Source organism: Echinops telfairi, unplaced genomic scaffold, assembly GCF_000313985.2.
Source record: "Echinops telfairi isolate 266 unplaced genomic scaffold, ASM31398v2 ScPeMD7_1713;HRSCAF=2227, whole genome shotgun sequence".
NCBI classification, from domain to species: Eukaryota; Metazoa; Chordata; class Mammalia; order Afrosoricida; family Tenrecidae; genus Echinops; species Echinops telfairi.
Genome location: NW_022105611.1, coordinates 7,181,319 through 7,207,599, shown reverse-complemented (window position 1 = coordinate 7,207,599; position 26,281 = coordinate 7,181,319). Strand labels below are relative to the sequence as shown.

Sequence of the window (26,281 nt, the reverse complement as noted above, 5' to 3'; positions counted from 1 at the left end):
AACAGCTCCTTCTGCCCTGCCTTTGCTTTCCCATCCTTTTCTAATCTCCAACTCCAACTGGGAGTGCTTTCTTATCTCCAAAAGCCATCTACAGATCATGAAACGGGCTGTTTAATAAGCCATTTTACATTAAGTAATTCGCAAGCATGTTATATGCAAGGATCACAGAACAAATATTCACGAAGAACTTAGAGGATCCTGACTATCACCTGATAGGGCTTTGAAATCCATCCTTGTCTATGGAAACCTGGTTCAGCAAACAAGATTTTGAAAAAAGGAGGGGCATCAGGAAGGCGGGTCCGGGCCGACCAAACGCGAGAATACGCTCTAGCGCATGCGCGTCTCATAGTGGGTAACTTCCATTTGTAGTTGGGGGAGGCAATAGGAAATCAGCTTATAATTTTGGAATATCTAGTCTCAACCAGAAATTCAATTGTGACAGATTTCATGAATACTATGAAAGAACTATCCTCATAGTCCAAGACTTACAATATACTTGGTATACATAGCTGCAGCAAGAGGTGACTTCTCGTATTTCCCCCGTCGTTTGGAACATTGGTGGTCTCGGCCATTCCACATACTTTGGAGCCCCAGCATCGGGTCGGGGATCGAAGGATTGGGCCAGTTGCAGCTGAAACGGCTTTGGAAAGAGAAAGGGGGTGAGGGCGCATCCCTTTGAGTTCTGCCTCTCCTTTTCGAGTCGGTAGTGGGAAAAGGGACGTACGAAATACTGCCCTTGGACGCCAACCGATTATACCTCTCCGTGCAAATTGCCGGAGGACATTGGGAAAAGGGCAGGAGGGGAGTAGTGAAGGGGAAGAAGCCAGGAAGCAGCGCGGGAGGGCGCGCGAGCGCGCCCCTTTTTCAGCAGTGTGGCGGGGTCGCACGCACGCCCGCCTCGGCGGCTGGGCGCGGTTTGCGACAGTGGGGGGAGCGGTGGAGGTGGCGGCGGCAGTGGCAGCTTTACGGCAAGCTCTGGCCGGGCTTGCTTGACGGCGGTGTGGCGGAGGCCCCGCCCGAGGCGGCAGGAACCTGGAGGGAGGCGGAGGAATATGTCCGAGAGGGAAGTGCCGACTGCACCGGCGGGAACAGACATGCCTGTGGCCAAGAAGCAGAAGCTGAGCAGTGACGAGAACAGCAATCCGGACCTCTCTGGAGACGAGAATGTAAGCGCAGCCCGAAGCCGTCGGGCCAGTACTGTGGCGTGAAAGTTTTAAATTCTTTTTAAACTGGGCTTTGGGGCGTGCGTGCAGCTGTGTGTGTGTTTGTGGGAGGGAGGGACGCGATGTCACCCTCTCCCCTGGAAAACGCGGGCTTGGGGGTGAAGATCGAACTTGTCCCCTCCGGCGAGTGGAGCTGGAGCGGGGGCAAACGAATGTGGCGGAGGAGAGCGATTCACAGGATTGCTCGGTGGGCTGACCGTCCGCGCTGAGATCCTGTTGCACTTGATCGTTGAGGGAGCGGGCTTAGGCCGGGGAGAGATTTGGGGAGAGTGCCGATCTGAGATTCTGGTCGTTTAAAAGGCGACTTAGAGGTTTTTAAAGAGCGCTTGAAAAGGAGGACAGTCAGTCAGGCCTCCTAAAGGATTTGGGGGTGCCCTCAGAGAACTCATTAAGGCTTTAGGAAAGGAAACCAATTTTACAAGGGTCTGTTCCGTGCGTGGGGAGGGAGGATGTCAGACTAAACCTTTCTGGGGCAGAAACTGATGGAGAGGGTCGCCTGTGCCGGGTAGGAGGAAGAAGAAGGAGAAAGCGATGATTTCTCCTTTGAAAGCTGTAACGTTACTTAAGCGGGTCGACCTAAAAAAATATTAGGCCACGGAGTGGGAAATGAACGTATGTTCAGGTGTAGACTTTTGGCTTTGGGCTCAGACGTTTTAAAAAAGAAAAGCCCTGAGATGGATCTTGGTTATCTTCTAACCAAGGTTTCGTAAACTTTTTCCGCTCGCGATCCCCTTTCGGCTGAGGTCTTTGCAACATGGGCAAGCGCTGCCAGAAACACCTCGGATTCCTTAGCCGTTTGATTTTGAATTTCGGGTCTTTGGGCGTTCAGAAACCACTTACTGTTGCCAAAATTCTCGAGACCCCTGCTTTCAGCCCATGGTCGGCGTTAACTCCATGGCAGGGAGTTTAAGAATCTTTGCTCCGGGCCATACGTCCCCAAACTTATTTTGGCCTACTGCCCCCATTTCCAAAAAAAAAAAAAAGGCTCTTTGCCCCCTGGCAATTTAAAACTGTTGTACTATAAGGCACAATCTAGTACTAAGTGAAAAAATGAGCAGAAACCCTGGATTATTCGGTGTTGGGGGGGGAGGGGAGTAAGAGGGAGGCTATCCATTTTGACACAGACTAAAGCTTCTTAAACTGTGGGTTGTGACCAGTGAATATGGGGGTCGAGAAAATTTTGGCAACAGTAAAAGGTTTCTGGATGCTCAGCGTCCAAAAATTAATTCAAAATAAAACAGATAAGCAATCAGGTGCTTCTGGCAGCGGTGCTGTGGTGGGAAGAAATATCTGGGGCCAAATGGGAAAGGGATAGCAAGTAGAAAAGGATTAAGAGTCTCTGAAGCATTTTACCACGCTGTGTTTAGGTAACTTGCCAGTAACAACTAGTTAACATTAAGAATGTAGATTCAAGAACGATGTTCACTGGAATAGTCCAACTCACACTCCTTTTTTGAAAAATTAATGTATGGTGAATGATGATTAAGTGAAATATCCTTGGAACTTCCAGATAATCACGAGAGAAGTTTCAGGTTTATTTAGGATTCCCTCGGAAGACTACTATTTTGATTTGTATACAAACACACTTAACTAGAGGAAAGGTGAGCTTTTTCTCCCTCATTTCTGTAAAATGCTTCTGAATCCCTTAGGGTTTATAAAAGTGGCAAAATAAATTTAATAGGTGCTTTAAGAGTAATAGATTTTTCTCTTGAGTCGACAGTTGTTATTATATAAATCAAGTTCTTGTTTTAAATTTATATCCAATAAAAACTAAACAAGTGCCTTGCCACAGAGTCGATTTCTGACTCATAACCATCCTATAGAATAGAGCAAAACTGCCCCTGTGGGTTTCTAAGACTAACTCTTGACAAAAGTAAAAAGCTTCATCATTCCCCAAGGAGTCCTTGGTAGCTTCAAACTGCTGACTATGCAACTAGCAACCCACTGCATAACTCAGGACACCTCCAGCGCTCCTGTGTAGCCAGCCCATACAGCCAACATGTCTAGAACCTATTGACACCAAGTCGGTTCCTGCTCACAGCAACCCTGTGGGGCAGAATAGAATTGCGCATAGGATTACCCAGGCTGTGAATCTTAATGAAAACAGCAGCTGGCTGTTCCAGCTACCAACTTTTAGCTCTGGTGCTTAACCACTGTGCCACCAAGGCAAAAACCAAACTCACTGCCATTTAGTCAAATGCCAGCTCATACACCACCAAGGCTCCTTAAAACGTCTAAAAATACTTTCTACAGGACTGCATTCCAAAATGTGATTCCCCTTATGATATTTAATATTTCCTGATTATCTTTTCAATTTTTGTAAAATTATTCGAGGATGGTTTATGTTCTTCATTTTCTCTGTTTGGCTAGTGTAATAGTTAGGATCTGCATTACCTAGGCCGGACCAGGATTTCTCAGTAATTAGGTCTCCCAATGATGCAACATAACATAATGTAAACCAAGCCATGGTGGGACTGCTGTGAACAACCAAGCAGTTGTGGAAGACAGTGCCATGCAATCCCTTACTCAGGTCACAGCCTGATGATGTCTCCTTGGGGATGTGGCCTACATTGTATATATAAATAGATGTCGCAAACGCCCTTCTTCCTGCTGGCCTCGATCCTGCACCTGGCTTCTCAGGGCTTGGGCCGGTGGCCTCTCATGTTGTCTGCTGACCTCAGATTCATTTGACGTGGCCTCTACTAGCTGCTTCCTGGTTCCTTGGCCCTGGCAGCTATGTGAGTGTAGAAAGGGCCTCCAGCTTAGCACCTGACCCAGGGGCTGTATACAGGGCTTGCCCACTGCTGCAGCTGTGTGAGCTGTTCTCGCGATATAAATTTCTTTCTTATACATCTAAGTATCACTGGTTTTGCTTCTCTAGAGAACTGAGGTTAACATAGCTAATTCTGGAAGTTGAGTTACTAACTTCTATGGCTGTTTTAAGGGGGAAAAGCTCAAAACTGACTGCCAAAAAGTCTATTCTGACTCAGAGATCCTATAATATAGGGTGGAACTGCCCCTGTAGGTTTCCAAGAATATCTCTCTATGGGAGTAGAAAGCCATGTGTTTACGGAGAAAAGAGACCCCATATTCAGTTGCATTTTATGGAGACCCGTTAAGTCAAGGGAGCCTTGGTAGCAGAGTAGTTACGAATTGGGCTGCCAGCTGCACAATCAGCAGTTTGAAACTGCTCCACGGGAGAAAGATGAGGCTTTCTACTCCCATAAAGTTACAGCCTCAGAAACACATGGACAGCTCTACTGTGTCCAATCGGGTTACTCTGGTTCGGCATCACTTCATAGCAGTGATTTTGGTTTTAAGTTGTAGGTCAGAAGTTTTATGTCAATTAGGTTAGCAGTTCCAGGTGAGGTGGGAGGGAAAGTTAAAAGTTTTTTTGCTGTTATTTTGAGGGTATTTTTTTGTTGTTGGTATTTTTAACTTTTTGTGAATTGGGTGAAGGTTTAAAGAGCAAATCATCAGTTTTACATTCGTTAATTCAGGCAATGCAAGGCTTTTATTCATAATGGGTTCATGGGTAAGAGAAACCACTCCAAATCAAAGTAAAATCTGAATTTTAAATTTTATTTCACAGGGCTTAATGTTATAAACAAAATGAATCACAAAATATGTTTTTAAAAGGTTTGAGATATACTCATATGTATCAATGCTTTATTAGGATCTTAAATCCTAATAAAGCAGCCGTATTGTGATGCGTATAAACAATTTTTGAGGTCTGTTGCAACTATAATGTGAAAATACTTGATTTCCATTCATGGATGTGGTAAATATTAACGTGTGTTACCTGTGTTCATAACCAAAGAAGGGGTAAGTTGCAGTTAGGAGTTTAGGAAAACTTCATCCTGGATAGTGATTGTACACTTCTGGGAGATTAAGATAAGGCCCACAACAGATGGGGGAAGAATGTGGTGGGTGGCCCCAAGGAAAATAACAGAAGGCAGACTTTCTGAGTTAGTGGTTAAGGTAACCTGAGTAGCCAGTACTTTGAAAGTGATTTAGAGACTTGAAAGGACATATTTTACATTTATTTTGTATGTTTTCTGCCACTTCACTGAATTTTTAAACATCGTGTCTGCAGAATAATTTGTTTCTAAAGGAGAACTGATGCTGGTTGCTTTGTGGTAAAATCCAGATATTCCAGCAACCTGTGGCTGGTGCATGTGCTCACCATGAGTCAGGGGTCGCTTAACAGCCTTGGGCAAGGTTAAGGAGCAGATTACTGGTATCTTTTTGGGTAAATGAAGATGAGAGTGTAAGGTCTGCTTCTCATAGCTTCATTCTGTACGAGGATAAGGTGGAGATCACCTGTATACATGCGACACGCAGAACCATTTGAACACTACAATGAAAGCATTGTAAGTGACTTGCATGCTCAGTTGAGTCCACTTTGGTTGAATTTTGGAAATGAGTAAATTAAGTAATGAAAAATAAAAACTATAATGCCCTATTACGCCACTCTTCACTTAGTGACATGGTTAGGTTTCAAAGACTAAGTAAGCTATTATGTCAAATCAATATTAAGCTAGAGTTGGGGATATCTATCTATCCCCTGTATTTGTGTGGTGTGTGCCTCCCCCCAGTTCCCTCTTCCCCCTCTTCCAGTTACTCACCATCTGTTAGCGTCCCTGGATGGTCTGGGGGTGCTCATGGTAAGGTGGACGTCCCTCCCACTTTCCCCACCACCACAGAGCCCACGGGTGGGTGATGGTCATGTTCCCTCTGCCTCCAGCTACCAGCTCTGGGTGAAGACACCCACCTGCTGTTGCCATCTGTGGGCAGAGACTCCCCCTTGTCTTCTGTCTTCCCTTGCCTCCATCCCACATGCCCGGGACCTTTAAGCCCAGCCACCCCTTGCCCACCTGCAACCCCAGAACCTTGAAGGCCAGAGTAAGATATCTTGGATGAACAAGAGGAAGTACGCTACGCTTGCCATCCTTCCCTTGACTCAGTCAGTGCTGAGGCCTTTATTATATTATGGGAGAAAGACGAGGCTTTCCACACCCTTAAACAGTTAGTCTCTGAAACCCAGTTGGGGTTTGGGGTGTCACTATGAGTCAGCATTGCCTTGATGGCTGAGTTTGGTTTGTTTTACAGTGTATTGTTTGGGGAGGCTTGCAGAGGCAGCCCGGGGCAATGACTGTTGGAAGTGCCACCTGAGAATGTATTTAGAGCTGTCAGAAATGCAAATGTTGCATAAGTGAGGCACCCACTCCACACTTACACTGACAGGGGAGCAACTGCTGGTGTCAGAATAAGATAAAGAATAATGGCTGTTGTGGAGTTGGATTCTTCTCCCTAAAACAGCCCAAAGGTCATATGTGGCCCCTGTCCCATTTCTTCAATTAACATGGTTGACTTTTAAAGATCAGTTCATTAGGAGATAATTGACATTGTGCAAAAATGGGGGATGACCACATCATATCACAAAATGGGAAATGACACCATCATTGCATAAATGAAAACCGTGGCCCAGCCAAGTTGAAACATAACCTTGAAACTACATCAGAGTCAGAGTTACACCTGTCACCTCAGCATTCAGTACTGCCAGAATCATGTACTAAGTAGATCTGTTAGGATGACACTGGTATAGATAGATTTTATTTACCTGTAACTCACCTAATGTAACCCTGCAAATGTAGTAACTGGCTCAAAGACTTTGTTACAACTACTCAAGTTTAAGTGGAATTAAGGAATGTAGAGGAGGAGTCCTGATGGTGCAGTGGGTTACGCATCAGGCATCTAACCATAAGGACAATACTGTAGTTTGAAACCACTAGCCCTTCTGCAGGGGAAAGTTGAGGCTCTCTACTCGCATGAAGAGCAGTTACATACAGTCTCAGAAACCCACATGGGCAGTTCTGCTTCGTCTTACAGGGTTACTGTGAGGTGGAATTCATTTGATGGCAGCAAGTTTGGTTTGGTGGGTTTTTTGTTTTTATTTTTTAAGGGAATATAAGGTGCCCCAGTGGTGCAGTGGTTAAAGCACTCTGGTGTTAACCAAAAGATCATCCGTTTGAACTTGCTAGCTCATCTCTGGGAGAAAGATAGGAATTTGCCTCTGTAAAGATTTACAAACTTGGACACTGTATGAGGCAGTTCTACTCTGTTCTATAGAGCCTTTTTAAAGTGGGAGTTAGAATTGACTCAAAGGCAGTGGGTGTTAGTTAGGTTTTTGAAAAAATCTAGAGATGAATTGCAAATGGAGACAAAAAACTTTCCCACCAAGTGGAAAGGAAGATTTGAATCTCTGCTGACCAAGAAAGAATTGCAAAAAGAGGAGAGGGAAAGAGTTGTGAAGTGAGCACCAAGGTAATGAAGAGGACCAGAGTCAGAAACCTGAAGGTGTGTTGTAGATGATTCTGTTTTCATTGAAAACCAAGTATCTAGGAAAAAATGAGGAGCTGATGCCAGGGGCTTAAGTGGAGAGCAAATGTTTTGAGAATGATGAGGGCAGTGAATGTACAAATGTGCTTTACACAATTGATGTATGTATGGATTGTGATAAGAGTTGTATGAGCCCCTAATAAAATGATTTTTTTAAAAAGAAAACCAAATATCTTTTCTACACTATTAACTATGTAATAGAAATGGAATGTTAGAGAAATAGGGAAGTATATAAATGTATACATGATATAAATGATTTCCCCTCTATGATTGTAGCATAGAAATTGAATTTTTAAAACTTTTCTGCTTGCATAAAGGCTAATTACAATGCATTAAATAACAATTCAAAATTTCCAAAACATCTTCTGTGTGCCACCTAACCAGTTTTTTTCTTTCCCCCTCATCAGTATGTTTAACTTTTTAAAAAACAATTCATTGGGGGGCCATTTGTAGTTTAGAAACCCCCCCTTCCCAAGTTTTAAAGGGAAGCATCATTATTTTGTTGTATTTTTGGTGGACGTTTGCACCGCAAATAAGGTTTCTATTTAACAATTTCTATATGTATTGTTCAAAGGAGCCCTGGTGGCTTAGTGGTTATGTTGTTGAGCTACTAACTGCATGGTCAGCAGTTTGTAGCCACCAGCCGCTCTGTTGGAGACAGACAAGGCTTTCTTCTCACGTAAAAAGTTACAGGCTTGGCAACCTACAGGGTTGCTATGAGGTGGCAATGAGTTTATTTCTTTATGTGTATGGTTCGGTGGAATTGGTTACATTTTTCCACAATGTGTCAGTATTCTCATTTCCATTTTCATTTTGTTTCCATTAATCTTCTGCACCTCCTCTTATCTTTCCTCTAGGGTAAATAGTGATAATTTGGTCTCAGATGATTATTTAAAGGCACACATTACTCACAGGTGATAATTGTATTATGTAAGCCAATCTATTATTTGACTGAGAGGTGACCTCAGTTCCAAGTTGGACAGTAATCTTGAGGAATTCTCTACACTACCAGTCCATTAAGTCTGGCTTTTTTTTTTTTTTTTTTTAAGGACTTTGAGGCTCTACACTTTTATCCTCTCCTATCCAGGATCTTCTCTTGTGTGTCTGATCAGACTATTGTTAGTGGTGGCAGCGGAGCATCAGTTAGTTCCTGCTGGTCTCAAAACAATGGGGCTTGGTTCCTATTGGCTGTTAGTCTTGTAGACTAGTTTCGTCCTTGAGTCTTTGTGTTCTTTCTTACGCTTTTGCTTCAGATCAGTCCAGATCAATAGCTGTGTCTTAGATGACCACTCATGTTTTTAAGACCTCAGCTGCTATTCACCAAACCAGGATGTAGAGCAATTGTCTTTGAGAACAATGTTATGGAAATTAAAAGTAAACTGTGGTTGGTTTTTAACTCTTTGTAATATAAATATAAAGCCAGCTAAGGAAGCAGTAATTTGAAAGTAGACCTTAAGGCAATATGCCCCCAGACTGTTCACAATAAATGTTAATGCAGAAGCAACAAAGCCCACATGGAAGAAGCACACCAGCCTATGCGATCATGAGGTGTCGAAGGGATCAAGTATAAGGCATCATCAGAACAAAAAATCTTACCATAGTGAATGATGGGGGGAGTGCGGAGTGGAGACCCAAAGCCCATTAGTAGGCCACTGGAGATCCCCTTGCAGAGGGGTATCGGAGAGGAGACGAGCTAGTCAGGTTGCGATGTAGCAATGATGAAAAATACAACTTTCCTCTAGTTCCTAAATGCTTCCTCCCCGCCCCCACTATCATGATCCCAATTCTACCTTGCAAGTCTGGCTAGACTAGAGGATGTACACTGGTACAGATAGGAACTGGAAATACAGGGGATCCAGGGAGGATAATCCCTACAGGACCAGTAGTGTAAGTGGCGATAGTGGGAGGGTAGTGGGAAAGTGGGTTGGAAAGGGAACCGATTACAAGGAACTATATGTGACCTCCTCCCTGGGGGACAGACAACAGAAAAATGGGTGAAGGGAGACGTCGGACAGGGCAAGATATGACAAAATAATAATTTATAAATTCTCAAGGGCTCATGAGGGAGGGGAAAAATGAGGACCTAATGCGGGGGGTGGGGGGGGGCGGCTTAAGTGGAGAGGAAATGTTTTGAGAATGATGAGGGCAATGAATGTACAAATGCGCTTTACACAATTGATGTATGTATGGATTGTGATAAGAGTTGTATGAGCCCCTAATAAAATGATTTAAAATAAAGTTATATGAGCTCCCAATAAAATGATTTTTAAAATTATTTTAAAAAATAAATGTTAATGGTAATTGATGAAACAAGGCTTCCTACAGTTTGAATTTAAGGACTACTGTATAACGGAGCACTGGTGGTGCATCAGTTAAGCATTGGGTTGCTACCAAGGTTTGATCAGTTCCTCGACAAGAGAAAGATGGGTCAGTCTATTTCTGTAACTCTGTATAGTCACTGAAACCCTGTGGAGCAGGTGCTCTCTGTCCGTACAGTCATTGAGTCGGGATTGATGGCAGTGGCTGGAGGGACTCTGAAGTGAAAGGAGCCCTTGTGGCTTAATTACTAACCAACAGAAGGGCTTGTGGTTTGAACCCACTAGCCTCTCTAGGGGAGAAAAGACCAGGCAATCTGCTTCCATAAAGATTACAGCCTTGGACACACTATGGGGCAGTACTGCTACTGGCTGACCTATAAGATCTTTTGAATCAGAAACAACTACAAGGCAGCTTTCCAGCCCTGTCTTCCAAGGTGAGTGGGTAGGTGTGTAGGGTGTGTGTGTCTGTGTGGGCTCGTGAGTGTTCTGTTCCAGCCATCCAGAAACTCTTGTGCTCAGAACAGTTGTACAGATTAAATAAGCCATTGTATTAAATGACTGACACAGACCTGTGTATTGTTTCAAGGCAGTATTGCTGTTATCTTTGTCATCATTCTGATGAGTGTTTTTGCTGAAATATCCGGTATTCAGAGATTTTAACATATAGCTGAAAGATTACTTTTCTATCCTTTGGAGGCAGTAATAAATGTTACCATTTCTTGCACAGTTTACTTATTACCTTTTTCCCTCCATCATCCAGCAGCTATCCAGAATAATGTCATTTGCTGCTAAATCCTGCCCAGCAATTTCATGCAATTTTCCCTGCTTTATTTACAGGATGATGCTGTCAGTATAGAAAGTGGTACAAACACGGAACGCCCTGATACACCTACAAACACAGCAAATGCACCTGGAAGGAAAAGTTGGGGAAAGGGAAAATGGAAGTCAAAAAAATGCAAATATTCTTTCAAATGTGTAAATAGTCTCAAGGTATGTACAAAAGCATTCAGTGAACTGTTGATGTGCACTTCAGAAACTGACTTTTCAGTATTGGTAAAACAATGAATTGAGGTGACATAAATCACTGATTCTTCAATGGTATTTGTATTTTCTTTGTAAATAGGAATACTGCTGTACTTATGAGGTTTTAATTCTATTTACTTGCAGTTTTCTTTTTTTTTTCTTTTTAAGGCCCCAAACTGGCTTATTCATGGATGACACAGCAAAATCCAATTGAGTCAGAATTTGTAGAATGTGGGCATGCTGGCATGATAACCAGAGTGGGACAAATGATGGGTTGCAGCCATGAAACAGGAGGCTCCATGCAGATGTATTGGACTCTTGGAGGAGAGGAGCTGGACATGAGAGATTGAATTATTAGCAGGACTGAGAAAATAGGGGAGATCTCAGTTGTAGCAGGGCATCAACTCCTGATTGTCATTCTGTCATACCCACATTTTACAAATTCAAGTCCATTCCAGTTTCCCAGCATCAGTTTCATTACTATGACTAAACTGGAAAAAACATTTTGGAAACCATGATCGTTTATTTTCCTATACTAAATAAACATGCACTTAACATTTTCTTAAACATATTTAAGCTAAAAGCTTTTCTAAATGTATATAATTTTAGGTTAAGTCTAGGAAATACGTTACGATGCTATGGTTGTATGACATAATTTTTCCTGTCTCTAGTAAAATTAATTGCTCAGTTTATCAAATGAAGCCAAAAGAGGAGAGAGAGGAGACATTTAGTGGTTCAGTAGTAGATTTCTCACCTAGGCAAGAGATCTAGGCTCACATATAGCCAGCACAGTGTACCTGTATGCACCCACCATCTGCCTGCCCGGTGAAGGCTTGCGATTTATTTATTATGCTGAACTAAAACAGGATAGAAAGAAAAGCCTGGTGGTCCTACTTCCAAAACATCAACCCACAAAGGCTTGTAATTTACTATGATGCTGAACTGCAACAGTCTGAAAAATCAATGTTCAAACCTCTGTGGATCTCCAGGGTCTGGTCCACAATTGCTTATGCTGCTGGGCCAGGGCCATGCTGCATTTATTTCCATTGAACCTGGTGTTGCTGAGAGTTAGGGGCTACTGATAGCAGCCAAGCACAAAAAAAAATTAATCTCAGCATACTAAAAAGAGAGGAGGGGTATTCATTATTATTTTCCTGGATTACTGTTTTTAGGTACTAGTTCTAGAAAGTACTCTTAACTGCCATCTCCATAATTCAGAAGTCTAAAGTTGTAGCTTCATAAATTATTTTTAAAATTAAAGTTGTTCAGTTTAAAAGAGATAATGGCCTAAAATGGACATTAAAGTTCCTATTCAATGCCAGCAGATAGCTAGTAAAGTCCTAAGCCTGGAAAATAACTACCGTGGACAACCATGAATAATTCTCTCGTAGTCCTTGTTTATTCTCGGGCTCACACATGATTATGAAGTGGTCACAGGGTTTCATTCTGTAGACTTGGATGTCCTTGTGAGTCAGAACCACTCCACTGTCACCCAACAGCAGCAGGATAGCTCCTGTTCCCTCCCTTCCCAAGCATTGGCTTTAAGCCACTTAGCTTTTGCAAAATTACCTTTAGTAGTGTCTGTTTTCACTAGCTGAGAGAAATCCAAAGAGGATTTTTGCTTTTACCAAAAAACTTCCAAAGGCAAAAAGTGTGAAACTAGTGTTCAGCATTTGTTTTGCTGTACGCTGTTAAAGAGGTGGTTCATAATACCATGAGTAGCAAGAGTGATACCACCCAGCCCCTGCCCCACGGACTATGCTCAGCATCAAACCACTGTAGCTTTGAGGTGTGTCTGTGAATATACTATATGTTAGTACAATTTTAGAGTTTATGTGGATTTGGTATAGGTTAAATTTTTCTCATATAAGCCTATTGATAATTGCAGCTTAGCTTTGTTACATTTCTACTCATAAGGTTTCATAAGAATATTCTACTTTATGAATAGTGAGAGCAACTTATAGTTTGTTTTTTTTTAATTTGGGGGTTATTTGGGGATAATTTTCTAGTAAGACCCAAGTAGAAGGTTATTTGAAGTACTGTAATGGGTTTAATGGAAAGCAACTAGAAATTTGAATGGAATCTGACACACATTACAAGAAGATATTAAAGCCAGTAGGGTGCACTGAATGCAAGGGGGAACTGTGCTGGCTCTTTAAGGGCATTTGTTAATTTTCTATTTCTGAAAAATAAGGTTGGCTGTATATTGCCTTACTGCCATTTTTTAATTTGTAAATGTTAACGATTGTTTTATAGGAAGATCATAACCAACCATTATTTGGAGTTCAATTTAACTGGCATAGTAAAGAAGGAGATCCATTAGTGTTTGCAACTGTAGGAAGCAACAGGGTGAGTGCTCAGGGGTTTATCTGGAGTATGGGTCAATTACTAGACCTGGGTGTTTCTGTAATGCTCAAGTGGAATGATTGGAAAACATTTTTCTTTTAAGTGAAGCATTCTAGAAATTGTCAAATTCAAGTTAATATTTAGCTCTGACTAAACATTTGTCTGTTTCATGTACTACTCTCAATTACTTGTACTTGTCTTTCTAAATTTTTCCATTTGTCTCCTTGGATTTTTTCAGTAGCTTTCTATATCTGAGTGAATTTATTGTTTTTTGTTTTTTTCATTAGGTTACCCTATATGAATGTCACTCCCAAGGAGAAATCCGGTTGTTGCAATCTTATGTGGATGCTGATGTATCTTTTTTGAGGTTTTTAAATATCTTTGAAGGGATTGATTTTCAATAAATCCACTGAAACTTTTTTCAACTGATTAGTTCTATTGACAGTGACTCGCAAAAACTTCCTGTGTTTTTGTCTTTGCCTAGAATTACTATTATAATGAAGATGTGATAATTAACTTGGGTTGGTCAGAATTCGTGACTGATAAATTACATTAAATCTTTGATTACCAGAATCTGTATGAGAGAGTTGGGAGGAGGTAGAATAAACACACAGTTTAGGACATAAATATTGCAAAACATAGGTGGTTTAGAAGGAAAAAGTTGTTTTTTAAGATAAATCAAGGATTAAACAAAACTCAGCAAATATCTTTTCTAAGCTTCATCTTTCTTCCAAGGAGTAACTGGTGGTTTCTAACTGCTGACCTTGTGGTTAACAACTGAATGTAACCACTGTGTCACCAGGCTTCCATTAAGGATTGACAGAGTATCAAAAACTTCATGATAAGATGTTTCCTCCAGATGCAGTTGCAAAACCCAGCAAACAAAACAATTCAGTCTTCTAGATTCAGTGGAAACTGGAATCCTGAGCAGTTAGTTAGCGATGCATAATCAGAAATGCTGGAGTAGAATAGGGCTTAGCAAACAGTGCAGCATGTATTTGGAAGTTGGTATCTGCAGCTGCTTTTGTACTTGTAGGACTTCATTGAGTAGTACAGACAGCTAACTTAATTGATCATCAAAATTGAGTGGAGGGGCTGTTTGCTAGGCACCGTTTTAGACATACAATTAGCATTGTAGAAGTCTGGGTATATGAGATAAAGAGAGTTTTATAAAAAACAACAGTTTTGGGTAGATTTTGGTACTGTATTATAATCATTTTTTACACTTATTTTTCAAAAACAATTTCTTAACCGTGGCATTTCTTAGGCTGATGAAAACTTTTATACTTGTGCATGGACGTACGATAGCAATACAAGCCATCCGCTGCTGGCTGTGGCAGGCTCGAGAGGCATAATTAGGATAATCAATCCTATAACAATGCAGTGCATAAAGGTGAGGAGTTTTTGTTGTTGTTAAGTTAAAATCTAGATCAATGTTTTTTTGAGTGTGCACCTATGAAAACTTGTCATGGTGAATTTAAAAGCAATGAAATTAATTTGTACATTGCTTATTGCTTTCTGTAGAAATGGTTATTTTTGAGACATTTGTTACATTGGATAAATTAAAGGACAAAATGTGGGGAAATCTTATATGCCTGGTTTTCTTTTTTAACCACTTTTCCCCTTTAACCTTGCCTTTTAACCTTGCCCAAAGGGGTATAGACTGAGGCACTTATAAACTGGAAAGTGTTGCTTGGTAAATTATAAACCATAGGCTCCTAAACTTATTTGACCTACCACCCACTTTTCAGGGAAAAAATTACTTAGCAGTGCCCCCCACCCCACCCCTCAATCATTTCAGCACCCCCAGGGATTCACTTTAGGAAACACTTATAAAGTTTTGCAAATCACCTTAAATTGACATTGTTAGCTGGCAGCACAGTAGAGATCACCTTGGGGTTTTAAAACTACCAATGCCTGAACTTCATTTAATTCAACAAAATTAGATTATCTGCAGTTGGGACCTGAGCATCTCCACCCCTCCCCCTTTTAGCCGTTTAGTTGAGTGATTTTTAAGTGTAGCCAAGGTTGAGAACCTCTACTTCAGTTTTGCCATCAAGATTTATGAAAGGAATGGAGACTGTTGATTTTTAAGATTCATCTTGAAATGCTTTCAATTTATTGTAGCACTATGTTGGTCATGGAAATGCTATCAATGAACTGAAATTCCACCCCAGAGATCCAAATCTCCTCCTGTCAGTAAGTAAAGGTAAGATACAAAAAAAACAAAATAGTTTTCAATGTCAAGTTCTCCAGTACAGTTCTAAAATGTTTCTCAGTCTTAGGACAACACATTACAATGTTTGTTATGCCTGAATTGGCACATTGACTGTATTCTGGAGCTATACAGACCTTCCGGTCTTTTTTTTTTTTAACTTTGGCAAATCATTCATCATGTCAAATCTTGAAAATTAAATTGTTCTTACTTGTGCATGGACATATGATAGCAGTACAAGCCATCCTCTGCTGGCTGTGACTGACTAGAGGCATAATTAGGCTAATCCTATAACAATGCTCTTAATGTCTTTTTCTGTTTATAGTTCAATTATTATAGTCAGGTCCTTTGTTTTTTAATATAAGTCCAACTTCATTTCTTTAAGGCTTTTGAAAGTACATAATGAATGACAATAGTTCATCTTTTTTGTTATATTTTTATACTAGATCATGCTTTACGATTATGGAATATCCAAACAGACACTCTCGTGGCAATATTTGGAGGAGTAGAAGGGCACAGAGATGAAGTTCTAAGTGCTGTAAGTCAAATGCTATAGGGAAGGGACCATCAAGTTTACATAGCTGAACAATTCCCGTAGACCTCTCAGTATAAAAAGCATAGTGCTCGTTTTATATAGCTTAGCAAGTAGACATGTCACTTAAATCTGACATACAGGATAAAGGAATAAAGCAAGTAAAAAGTATTTGTTCTTATGTCCTTTGATTACTTGTACTTTATCGATACCAGTTTCTAGATTCTCATTCATCTAAAATCACCATGTTAACTTTGTTTTGCTATTTGCCTCATGAAAGAAAAAGGATAAACGAGTAATCCAGGAAGTAGCTGTGTCATGTTTCGTTTCAAGATGAAATAGAAGTTACGTGAGGTTTTATTTTGCTTGCACTGATCTTCAGGTAGTTGCTTCCCATTGTTTCGGGGTAGAATACTGCTGTACAAGAAGTCCCAGTGGTGTAGTGAGTTTGTTTTTTGTTGCTATGCAAACTTCATTTTGATTATCATTTCAGGATAAACATGTTATCATTATATTGGTCTATTATAATAAAGTACAAATATTTTTAGAAAGATTTCAGTTCTTATTGTAGCTTTACATTTATAGTTTGATTTCTGCCATAAGTTTGCAGCTCCTCACTTCCTTATAAAACTCTGAAAGCAGGCGCCATTCTGTGACCCATGTAGTGTTGTATTATTCTTTAGATTTTTGTTTGGAAAAATGCCCTAGAACTCTCAAAACCAAATTTATTTGGAGGAAAATTAGGTCACAGTGAAGGGAAACAGATGCCCTAGTAAGTCTATGTAACTAACAGGCCAGTTTGATTGTTTTGCTTCCTGCTCTGGTAGCAACTGTTTAAAATTTTAGATTGAGCTTATGATTTTATAGTTTTCCTTCAATCCTTTCATGACCCATGAACAAGTTGTATATATATATACCTGTCTAGGGATCTAAAAGGTGGTACAGAGTCCAAAGGGACGTATGAGTCCTATCAAGAACCATATTTCCTAACAGTTTCAGAAGTGTTCCTTGGTCCAGCATGCCTTTCATTAATGAAAACCCCTGGTATCAACCCCCCCTCCCCCGAAAATCAATGCAGAGAATTATTTTGTCTTGAAAAGTTAAAAAGCTTTTTTTTTTTTGGAGAACACAGAAGCAGCATGTATAATACTGGAGGTACTAACTATCCCCAGGCTTAGGGTTTATACCCCTTTGTGAGAACACGGGACACTATCAACAGAGCATCATCTGAAATTGCAGTTGCATTCTACACCTGCTGTTAAGTGCCCAAGAACCAAATCTACCACTGATTATCAAGAACTCCAAAATAAGAATTACTGACTCTTGGCAAAGTAACATAAAGGAGTAGTGGCAGCAACTAGACTTATGAATTCAGTCAACAGCTGGCCTTAACTATTAGAATCTTTTAAAATAGTGTCTGTTATTAATTCTAAAGGTGGTTAGATCATAGGTTCTCAAACCTATTTGGCTTACCAGTCCCAGCTCATTAAAAAAAAATTTTTCAACTCAGCCTCCCTTGACAATTAAAAATGTTTAGTGCTATAGCACAGGATAAATAAAGTGTGGGTATCTTCTTTCACAGCTTCCCTGGGTCGTTTTCGTGACACCACACCCTCCCTGCCTCCCCCCCACCCCCAGGCAGGGTGGAAGTTTTGCCCACTTGTTGAAATACTGAGTTAGAGTAACAGAAAATAGCTATGTTTATAAGGGATCCATCCTTGAATACAACATTCTAAAGTTAATTCTTTAAATGATTTGGAATAGGACAGTATATACGTCTCTGTATTATAGGAGTTTACAACCAGAAGAATTAATTAACCTGTCAAGAACCTTGAGCTACATATTTTAAGTAAACACGGCTTGAAATAATGATTCCTTTATTAGTTTTTTCTTTTTCTTTTTTAACCTATTTTTAAAATGAACCCTAAAAGCAATGTAACTCTTAAATGTCAACACAGAAGTCCAGATAAAATAAAATTTCATCTGTTTGAGGACATCAGAGTTGAACAAAGGAAAAGTCAAAAGTAACACTTGTCACTTTGATGATTTTACCATATGTTTAGAACTTCAGTAGGAAATGAATTTAGAGTGCCTAATAAAATAAGATAGCATTTATCATTAGGGATTTATTCTTTTTTTAAATTTTAATAAATCATTTTAATGGGGGGTTCATACAACTCTTATCACAATCCACACATCCATCCATTGTGTCAAACACATCTGTACTTTTTTTTTACTTTAAAAAAATATCTTTTTAAATTTATTCATTCTTGCATTTTAGTCAAAAGAAAAACTTTTAGCTAGTATAAGAGATATATACTAATTGTGTTAAAATTCTTCTAAGTAATAAAAGCTCACGCCAAAAAAAAAAAAGCTCACGCACACTTGTTAAACAACGACAAATGGATTGTCAAAATTGTACATCTTTTTTTATTGCTGGCTGACATTACTTTTAAGAAAAAAAATTTTGGCATATATTTCACATATAATATAGTTTAATTAAATTCAACATATTAAGATTTGTGCAGTCATCACAGTTAATTTCAGAACATTTTCTTATTGTCGTTACTCCCCATTTCCCCCCATCCTCCCCAACCATGCCCCTATTTACTGCCCTTATAGATCTACCTAGCCTGGATTTCATGTACAGAAAATCAAGTAAAACAAAACTCAATCATATAAAATCTTATAAAGAAAACAAACCAACAACAGTGACCAGACAAAACATAAAAACCTCAAAGAGAAAGCAGAAAATATTTAAAACTGAAACAACTTAAAAATGGGCCAAAGGGGAGATCAAATGATCTAACTACAACTGACATAATCAACTTTACAATGCTCTCTGCATGTGGCAAGCGTATTCACATCCCCTGACCATGGTCAGAGGGTATTCATTGGAGAGTCTTCCTCCCCGCTGCACCCCACCCCACCACTCTGGAGAGTTTATCCAAGTGTGAACCCTGCTAATGGATTTTTGGGTTTCCTCTGTCATCCATAGCCCTCTGGAGACCAGGTGTTCACAATTTAAGCTATGCTACTATTCCCTCCTTTCCGGTTAGAATTTTTTTTTAATTTACAATTCTTGGATCACCCAGACTGGTGTGCTTCTTTCATGTGGACTTAGTTGACGCCTCACATATATGGCTGTTTATTTTAAGATAAGCCTCAAAGACAGTATTCTTTCTAAAGTATTCTTTAGACAGTAGTCTTTCTAAAGCCTGACACCATCTGGTTTCTTCACTAAACTTTGCTATAGCACCCATATCTTCAATGATCTTTTCATGCGAGTGAGCATCAAGCAGGGCCATGTTAAAAGAACATTTTGAAAAAGCACACAATCTGATTTAAGGCCTCTGTAGATGAAACCCAAATGTAAGTGTGAGGTGGCTTCAAAAAGTCCCCAGAAAAGTGAAATTAAAAGCTATTGGAATTAATCCACGAACGTTATAAAGTTCCCTCACTATAATTTGAAATTCAATTTTGGCTGTTTTATTAACATCAAGTGGAAATTGGAACTATGCTGTCTGTACTAATCTATACTTCTATTTTATAAACAGGATTATGATCTTTTGGGTGAAAAAATAATGTCCTGTGGTATGGATCACTCTCTTAAACTTTGGAGGATTAATTCAAAGAGAATGATGAATGCAATCAAGGACTCCTATGATTATAACCCAAATAAAACCAACAGGTAACAGTTGTGGCATATAAAACAATTTCCTGTGACGCATTGGCATTGTTTATACCTCTCCAACATTGAGTTTTAAAACTCCTTCCAAAGCCTTTTTTTTGGGGGAGGGGGGGGATGTCAGAATGTGGCTTTATTGACGAGGTTCAGGCATCAGACTTCCCAAGCTGTGACGTCCCAAAGGCAGGTGCAGCGAGCAGTGTGTTAGCGCAGTTAATGCTGGGGCACTGACACCCCAGATGCCCTTCACCACCGTGATGTTCTCATTCTCATCCGCCTCGAAGGTGACCCGGCGGGTGCTGGCTGCCCCCCCCCATGGCTCCCTTGTCTGCTCCCGCGGAGGCCTAGCGTGGACTCCCGAGCACTGCTCGGCCTGCGTGTGCGCACGTGTGTACAGGGGACCGGACGTTCCCTGTGCACGGCGGGAGCCCTTCCAAAGCCTTTATTGAGATTTAATTACCTTACATGAATTCATCTATTTAAAATGAGAGTTTTTTATTATTATTATTTTTTAAATCAATTTATTGAGGCTCATACAGTTCATCACAACACATAGATCAATTGTGTAAAGCACATCTATACATTTGTTGCCCTCATTAGAGTTTATTATTTTTAATGTAACAATGTTTGTAGCTCAGTCTTTTAAACATCTTTTGAATTGAGCTTTCATCTTATTAGCATATTGATCCTTTTTCTTAGTTATAAATATAAAAATTGTAAGTTATTTTAAAGTGGGGTTTTTTTAATTTGTGATAATACAGTGCTTTCCATTACATGATGCTTAATTAATTCATTACAAAGAAAATTCCGAAGAAGGAGCTGTGACCCATAGTTCTTACTGCGCTCTGATGATCTTTTCAGAACCATACAAGGCTATAAGTAACACTTTCTCTGTTAATCATCACCTGTCTGTGTTAGCTTTGCACTTTGCTTTGACCAAGAGGTAGAGTTATTTTCTGGTTAACAAAGCAGATTACCGCCAGATTCTTAGTTTATAAGCATCAGTGCATTTCATTGTACTAACATTGATCAGGCCTCAGTGGCCTCTAACAGTTAATAGAACCTTCAAATTTCTATTTTAAAACACCGGGGCTAACAATATTAATTAACTTTTTTTTCCTTTCTAGAGCTTTGCATTCATAATGCACACTTTACATGTTGCATTCTGCACAACCCCATCACCATGTCACCTTGTATGCCTTATATTTGTGGGCATGTTATAGAAGTGACAAAATATGGTTGTGCTAGTCTTGAGCTATACCATTATAATATATGTACTTGGCTTAAAAAGCAATTATTTTCATTAAAACAGTTAATTTTATACCAGATTATTAATAATACTTTAGTGTTTTATAAATGAAATGTCTTCAAATTTGAATGGGAAGAATTATTTGATATAGCGCAGCCCAACAACATTTACCTTGGGGGAAAGGTAAAGAAAGGACATGTAATTTGCCCGAGACATAACTAATTCATGCATATTATAGTTGTACAGTTATTTCAATATTAAAAGATGCATCACTTATATGATTAGAAATGTTCGGCTTATTCTAGAATTGGTGGAAGCTTGCCTTCTCACAAGTATCTTTTGTGAAAATAATTTTCATTTTTTAAGTGTAATTAATAGTTGTATGGAGAAGGCCATAGCTAATAATGTCAACCTTCTGCTAGTAGTCATTTTCAGAAATTTATATTTTTCAGAGATTTATCATTTTCAGGAGTAATCTTTGGAATGTTATTGAATTGTTATGGGAAGACTATCTTTTTAAAAATTCTAGTTGTATGGGTAGTCATAGATCTTTAATGATCAATTTTGAAAAAATTGATTAGATTTCTTAGTATCCTTTTCACTGCTTACCATTCTTTAGAAAACCTGAATTGACGTGTTTCATTTGGGCCTATATATAGTTACAGCAGGAAGTTGTGATTTTTATGCATGAACATTTATCAGACACAAATAAAATTGAATATGAGTGCTAATGGAAAGAATGCCGAAACAAAAGATGGAATGCAACTTTAGCCCTCAATAAACAGAGAAGAATGTGTTCTTTAGGTAGGGAAACAGATTAATAGTCATCTATTTTCTCTGACGTTTTAGAAATATACAAATTGAAAATTAGTGGATGTACTTAAGTTTTGACATTTCCTTTTTTTCCCCCAGGCCATTTATTTCTCAGAAAATTCACTTCCCTGACTTTTCTACTAGAGACATACATAGGAATTATGTTGATTGTGTGCGATGGTTAGGAGATTTGATACTTTCCAAGGTATAGTAACTGCTGTTAAGCTGTCTTTCCATTTTCTTTGTGTGTTTGTATGTGTGTGTGTGTGTTTGTGTGCTGGAATTTTGTAGGGGAGTCAGTTTTTGTTTTGTTTTTTGCAGCTTTAAAAAATAAAATAGATAGGCAATTGCTTTTTTTTTTTCCCCAAGTCATGATATTACCATTTTGTTTGCTGTAGCATACTGTCTTTCCCAACATGGATGATCTCCCACCAGGACAGCGCTTTAACAATCCAGAGGAGCCTGCAAAACAAATACTTATACTTTATCCTGGATTATGGACTGTAGCGCAAAAGTTTTTAATTGTTAGGGAGGGCGCTGAGTTAAAAAAAATTTTTTTTTTTTTCTCCTGAATATGGGGCAGTAGGCCAAATAAGTTTGGGAACCTATGCTTTAATAGGAAGTCCCTGGGTAGTTCAAATGTTATTACTGCACTTGGCTACTAACACAAAAATTGAGTGTTCTTGTTGACCCCGGAAGTGCGGTGGAAGAAAAGCCTGGTGATCTACTTAATCAGCCATTAAAAACGACTCTGATACATGGTCACCCGTGAGCCAGAATTGATTGACAGCAACTCATGTTTTAGGCGTTATGTTTTATGTTCTTACCAGATGAAAACTGTAAATTATTCGGTTACATTGTTCTCTGATATCTGATATGTTAAAGAGCCTTATTAGAAGCCAATAGGTTTTTGTGCATGTTTTTTGTTTGTTTTAATTTTTTTTGTTTGTGCATTTTAATACATTTTTATTTACATTACAAAAGTAGATGGCTATAGTTGGCGCTATGAGTTGGAATTGACACAGTGGCAGTGGGTTTTTGATACTTGGTATACAGGTTAACATTGATGGAAATGTTTTTTGTTTTTTTTTTTGGCGTGTGATAGTTTAGAGAGGTTATTGGTGATGTTGGAAACTTTAAGATTGTCAAGTTGGAGAAATAGTTATCCAGTTTATTTTCTTGATGTGGATTTTGGAATATTTCACGTTTTCCTGGGCAGAGCAAAGTGGTTTTTTCCCCCGCTCCCTTAATTTTGTGTGTATACGTTTACTTTTTTTTTTTTTTAATTTTGGAATAATAGTAGATTCCTAGGAAGCTTACAGTAACAGAGGTCTCAGCTGCCCTTCACCCAGTTTCCCCTAATGTTTCTATCTTAAATAAGTATAATCCAGGATGTTAACATTAGTACATTGTGTGTGTATAGTTCTGTCATTTTATCATGTGAATTGTGTCATTTCCACAATGTTGTATAAACGGAATCATACAAAACAGGATCTTTTGAGATTGCCTTTTTTTACTCAGCACAAATGCCGTGAGATTCATTCAACTTGTGTGTTGCGTGTATCCGTAGTTTTCAGTTACTTTTGCTGAGTGGTTTCCATGGTATGGATGTATCAGTTTGTTTAAGTATTCATCGATTTTAGGACATTTGGTTGTTTACAGTTTGGGAATATTACAAATACAGCTGCCATGAAAATCGTGTACACATTTTTGTGTGGTCCTAAGTTTTCATTTCTCTGTGATAAATGCCTTAGAGCAATTGCTGGGTCATATGGTTAAGTTTGTTTAGTTTTTTAAGAAAATGCCAAACTATTTTCCAGAGTGGCCGTGCCCTTTTACATTCCCACCAGAAATGTTTGAGAGATCCAGTTTCTCGGAAGCTTCGCCAGGATTTGGTATTGTCACTATTTTTTATTTTAGCTGTACTGATAGGTGTGTAGTAATACCTCATCGTGGTCTTAATTTGCATTTCCTTGATGACGAGTGATGTCGAACATCTTTTCATGTGCTTATTTGCCATCCATATATCCTTTTTTAGTCTCTTCATATCTTGTACTCATTTTATAATTTGGTTGGTTTATATTTATATTTTATTACAGTTTGAGTTTCAGGGTTCTTAGTGTATTCTAAATATGAGTCCTATGTCAGATATGTGGTTTGCAAATATTTTCTTTCAGTCTTTAGGTTGTCTTTTCATCCTCTTAACAGGGTCTTTCACTAAGCAAAGATTTTTTAATTTTGATGAAGTCTTAATTTATTGATTTTTTTAAAAAGGTTATCTTATAGATCGATCTTTTGGTGGTGTTTTTAAGAACACCCCACCAAGACCTAGATCCAGAAAATGTCTTACTTCTAAAAAGTTTCATTATTTAAATGTATGGCCCATTTTTCGTTGACTCTAGTGTAAGGCATGAGTTTTAGGGAGAAGTTCACTTATTTCTCAGTAGATATCCAGTTGCTCTAGCACCATTGAATGGCCTTAGCACCTTTGTCAAAATGTCTTTGGCCATTCTTGAGTGAGACTATTACTGGGTTCTTTATTCCATTAATCTATGTTTATCCCTCACCGGTGTGACACCATCTCCACTAATGTACTTCTATAGTAAATCTTGAAATCAAGTAGAATAACTTCTCCCAATTTATTCTTACTTTGCTCCAAAATTGTTTAACTGGTTCAAATCTTAATGAGATTTTTATTGGAAATTTGTTAAAGTGAAATTATATCTGAAAAAATATATATGTATGTGTATCAAGATGGGGAAAATTCATATCTTTATGGTGTAGAATCTTTCAATCCATGAACATGTAATGTATGTCTCACCGTTTATTTAGATCTTTTATTTCATTCATCAATATATTGTTATTTTCACCATGCAACTCTTGCACATGTTGTATTAGATTTATAAGGGGGATGGACAAAAATTTGTAGAAAAATGTAACTAAAAAGTTATGGAAACTTTTTATTTATTTTTTAAGATTGTGGATAACCTTCTTAATGTCTGTTTTCACATGTATGGTGCCACTCTTTAGAAATGTAGTTGTTTTGTATGTTGATCTTGAAAGTTGAACTAAAGCTGAACTGCTGGTAGTCCTGGAAGATACTTGGGCTTTTTGTTGTTGATCTGTAGAGTTGTTGGGTGTTTCTAGGTAGACCATCGTGTCATCTGCAACTAGTTGTACTTCTTCACTGAACTGTACACTTGCATTTCCTTTCCTTGACATACCGAGCTGGTGAACCATCTAGTGCGTACGTAAGGGAAATCAGTGATTCCATTCACTATTAAGCAGGCTAGCTGGATGGTCTGATAGAGATGTTGTGCATTTCTTCCAGGACTATTCCCTCTGTTCTGAGTTTTCTGGGACTGTTTGCCTTGGCTTATCTATTCTTTTTTTTTCTTTCTGCCATAGATAGCGTTACAGTCTCAGACACCCGGAGGGACAGTTCTACCCTGCCCGTTAGGTTCTCTGTGAGTCAGCCTAGGCTTGATGACCGTGAGTTTGAGTTAAATCTTAAGGTGAAATTTGGATTACTGTTTGAGACTTCACTTTTAATGTAAGCATTTACGGTTATAAATTTCTGTCAACACTTTTAGGAGCACCCCACATCTTTAATATGAAATATATTGTTTAGGTTCTAGATGTTAAAGTTTCTTGTTATTCTCTACTGATTGCTATACGATTCCATTATGACCAGAGAATCCACTCTTTTGCTTTCAGTTGTTTAACAATATTTTGAGTTGTTTTATGTGCCTATTTTGGTATCTTTACCATCGAGCTTGACAACATTGTGTTGTGTGGAATGTTCTAATAATTGCATATTTTTAGTTGATGGATTTGTTAGTTTTTGAGAGAGATTGAAATCTCCAGTTAGAACTTTGAATTTGTCATCTTTTACAGTGCTTTGCACTCTATTGTTTGATGTCTCACTGTCTTAGTGGTGTGACTCTTTCATCATGTAATGTTTCTCTTGTTCCTGGTAATCTTCCTTTCTTTGATACTAATATAGCTATCCTGCATTCTTTCTTTCCTTCTTCATCTGACTTCCCTTTCATTTTTCAAGAGTATTTTCACTGACTATAGGATTCTGAGTTGTCAGTTCTTTGAGCACTTGATAAATGTTGTGTGTCTTTATTCTCTCCTCCATGGTTTCTGTTGAGAAGTAGGTCATTAAGGTTTTCTTCCTCAGCTGGATACGATGTTCTTTTTGTTTCACTACGTTCAGGATTTAGCTTTTGGTTTCCAGAAGCTTGAGTATGGTGTGTCTTGAGGTGGTTGCTTGGAGATTGTCTTCTTTTGGATTTGCTTGCCACCTTGAACCTGTAGGCTTATATCTTTGAGATATAATTTGTCTCAAATATAGGAACTTGTCATTATTTGAATTCTTTTTTATCCGTACCCTTTTCCTTTTGAGATGCCATGACAAATGTTAGTTCCTTCATTTGGTCTCTGCGATTCTATCATCCCCAACAACA

At 38.9% G+C, this 26,281-nt stretch overlaps 1 protein-coding gene across 2 annotated transcripts in view; it reads left to right on the top strand.

The window, feature by feature from the left end:
* Nucleotides 1-970: 970 nt before the first annotated feature.
* EED (embryonic ectoderm development) overlaps nucleotides 971-26,281 on the top strand; it is a 30,580-nt gene continuing 5,269 nt past the window's right edge. Inside the window, exons 1-10 of one of the 2 annotated variants that reach the window (XM_004708882.2) lie at nucleotides 985-1,166; nucleotides 10,781-10,933; nucleotides 13,223-13,315; nucleotides 13,600-13,665; nucleotides 14,580-14,705; nucleotides 15,440-15,521; nucleotides 15,974-16,065; nucleotides 19,617-19,750; nucleotides 21,909-22,014; nucleotides 23,630-23,704. In XM_004708882.2, coding sequence (XP_004708939.1) covers nucleotides 1,053-1,166; nucleotides 10,781-10,933; nucleotides 13,223-13,315; nucleotides 13,600-13,665; nucleotides 14,580-14,705; nucleotides 15,440-15,521; nucleotides 15,974-16,065; nucleotides 19,617-19,750; nucleotides 21,909-22,014; nucleotides 23,630-23,704 — 1,041 coding nt within the window. In that variant the 5' untranslated portion in view covers nucleotides 985-1,052. Of the gene's footprint in view, nucleotides 1,167-10,780; nucleotides 10,934-13,222; nucleotides 13,316-13,599; nucleotides 13,666-14,579; nucleotides 14,706-15,439; nucleotides 15,522-15,973; nucleotides 16,066-19,616; nucleotides 19,751-21,908; nucleotides 22,015-23,629; nucleotides 23,705-26,281 lie in introns of both variants that reach the window. The other variant, XM_004708883.4, reaches the window with a different exon arrangement.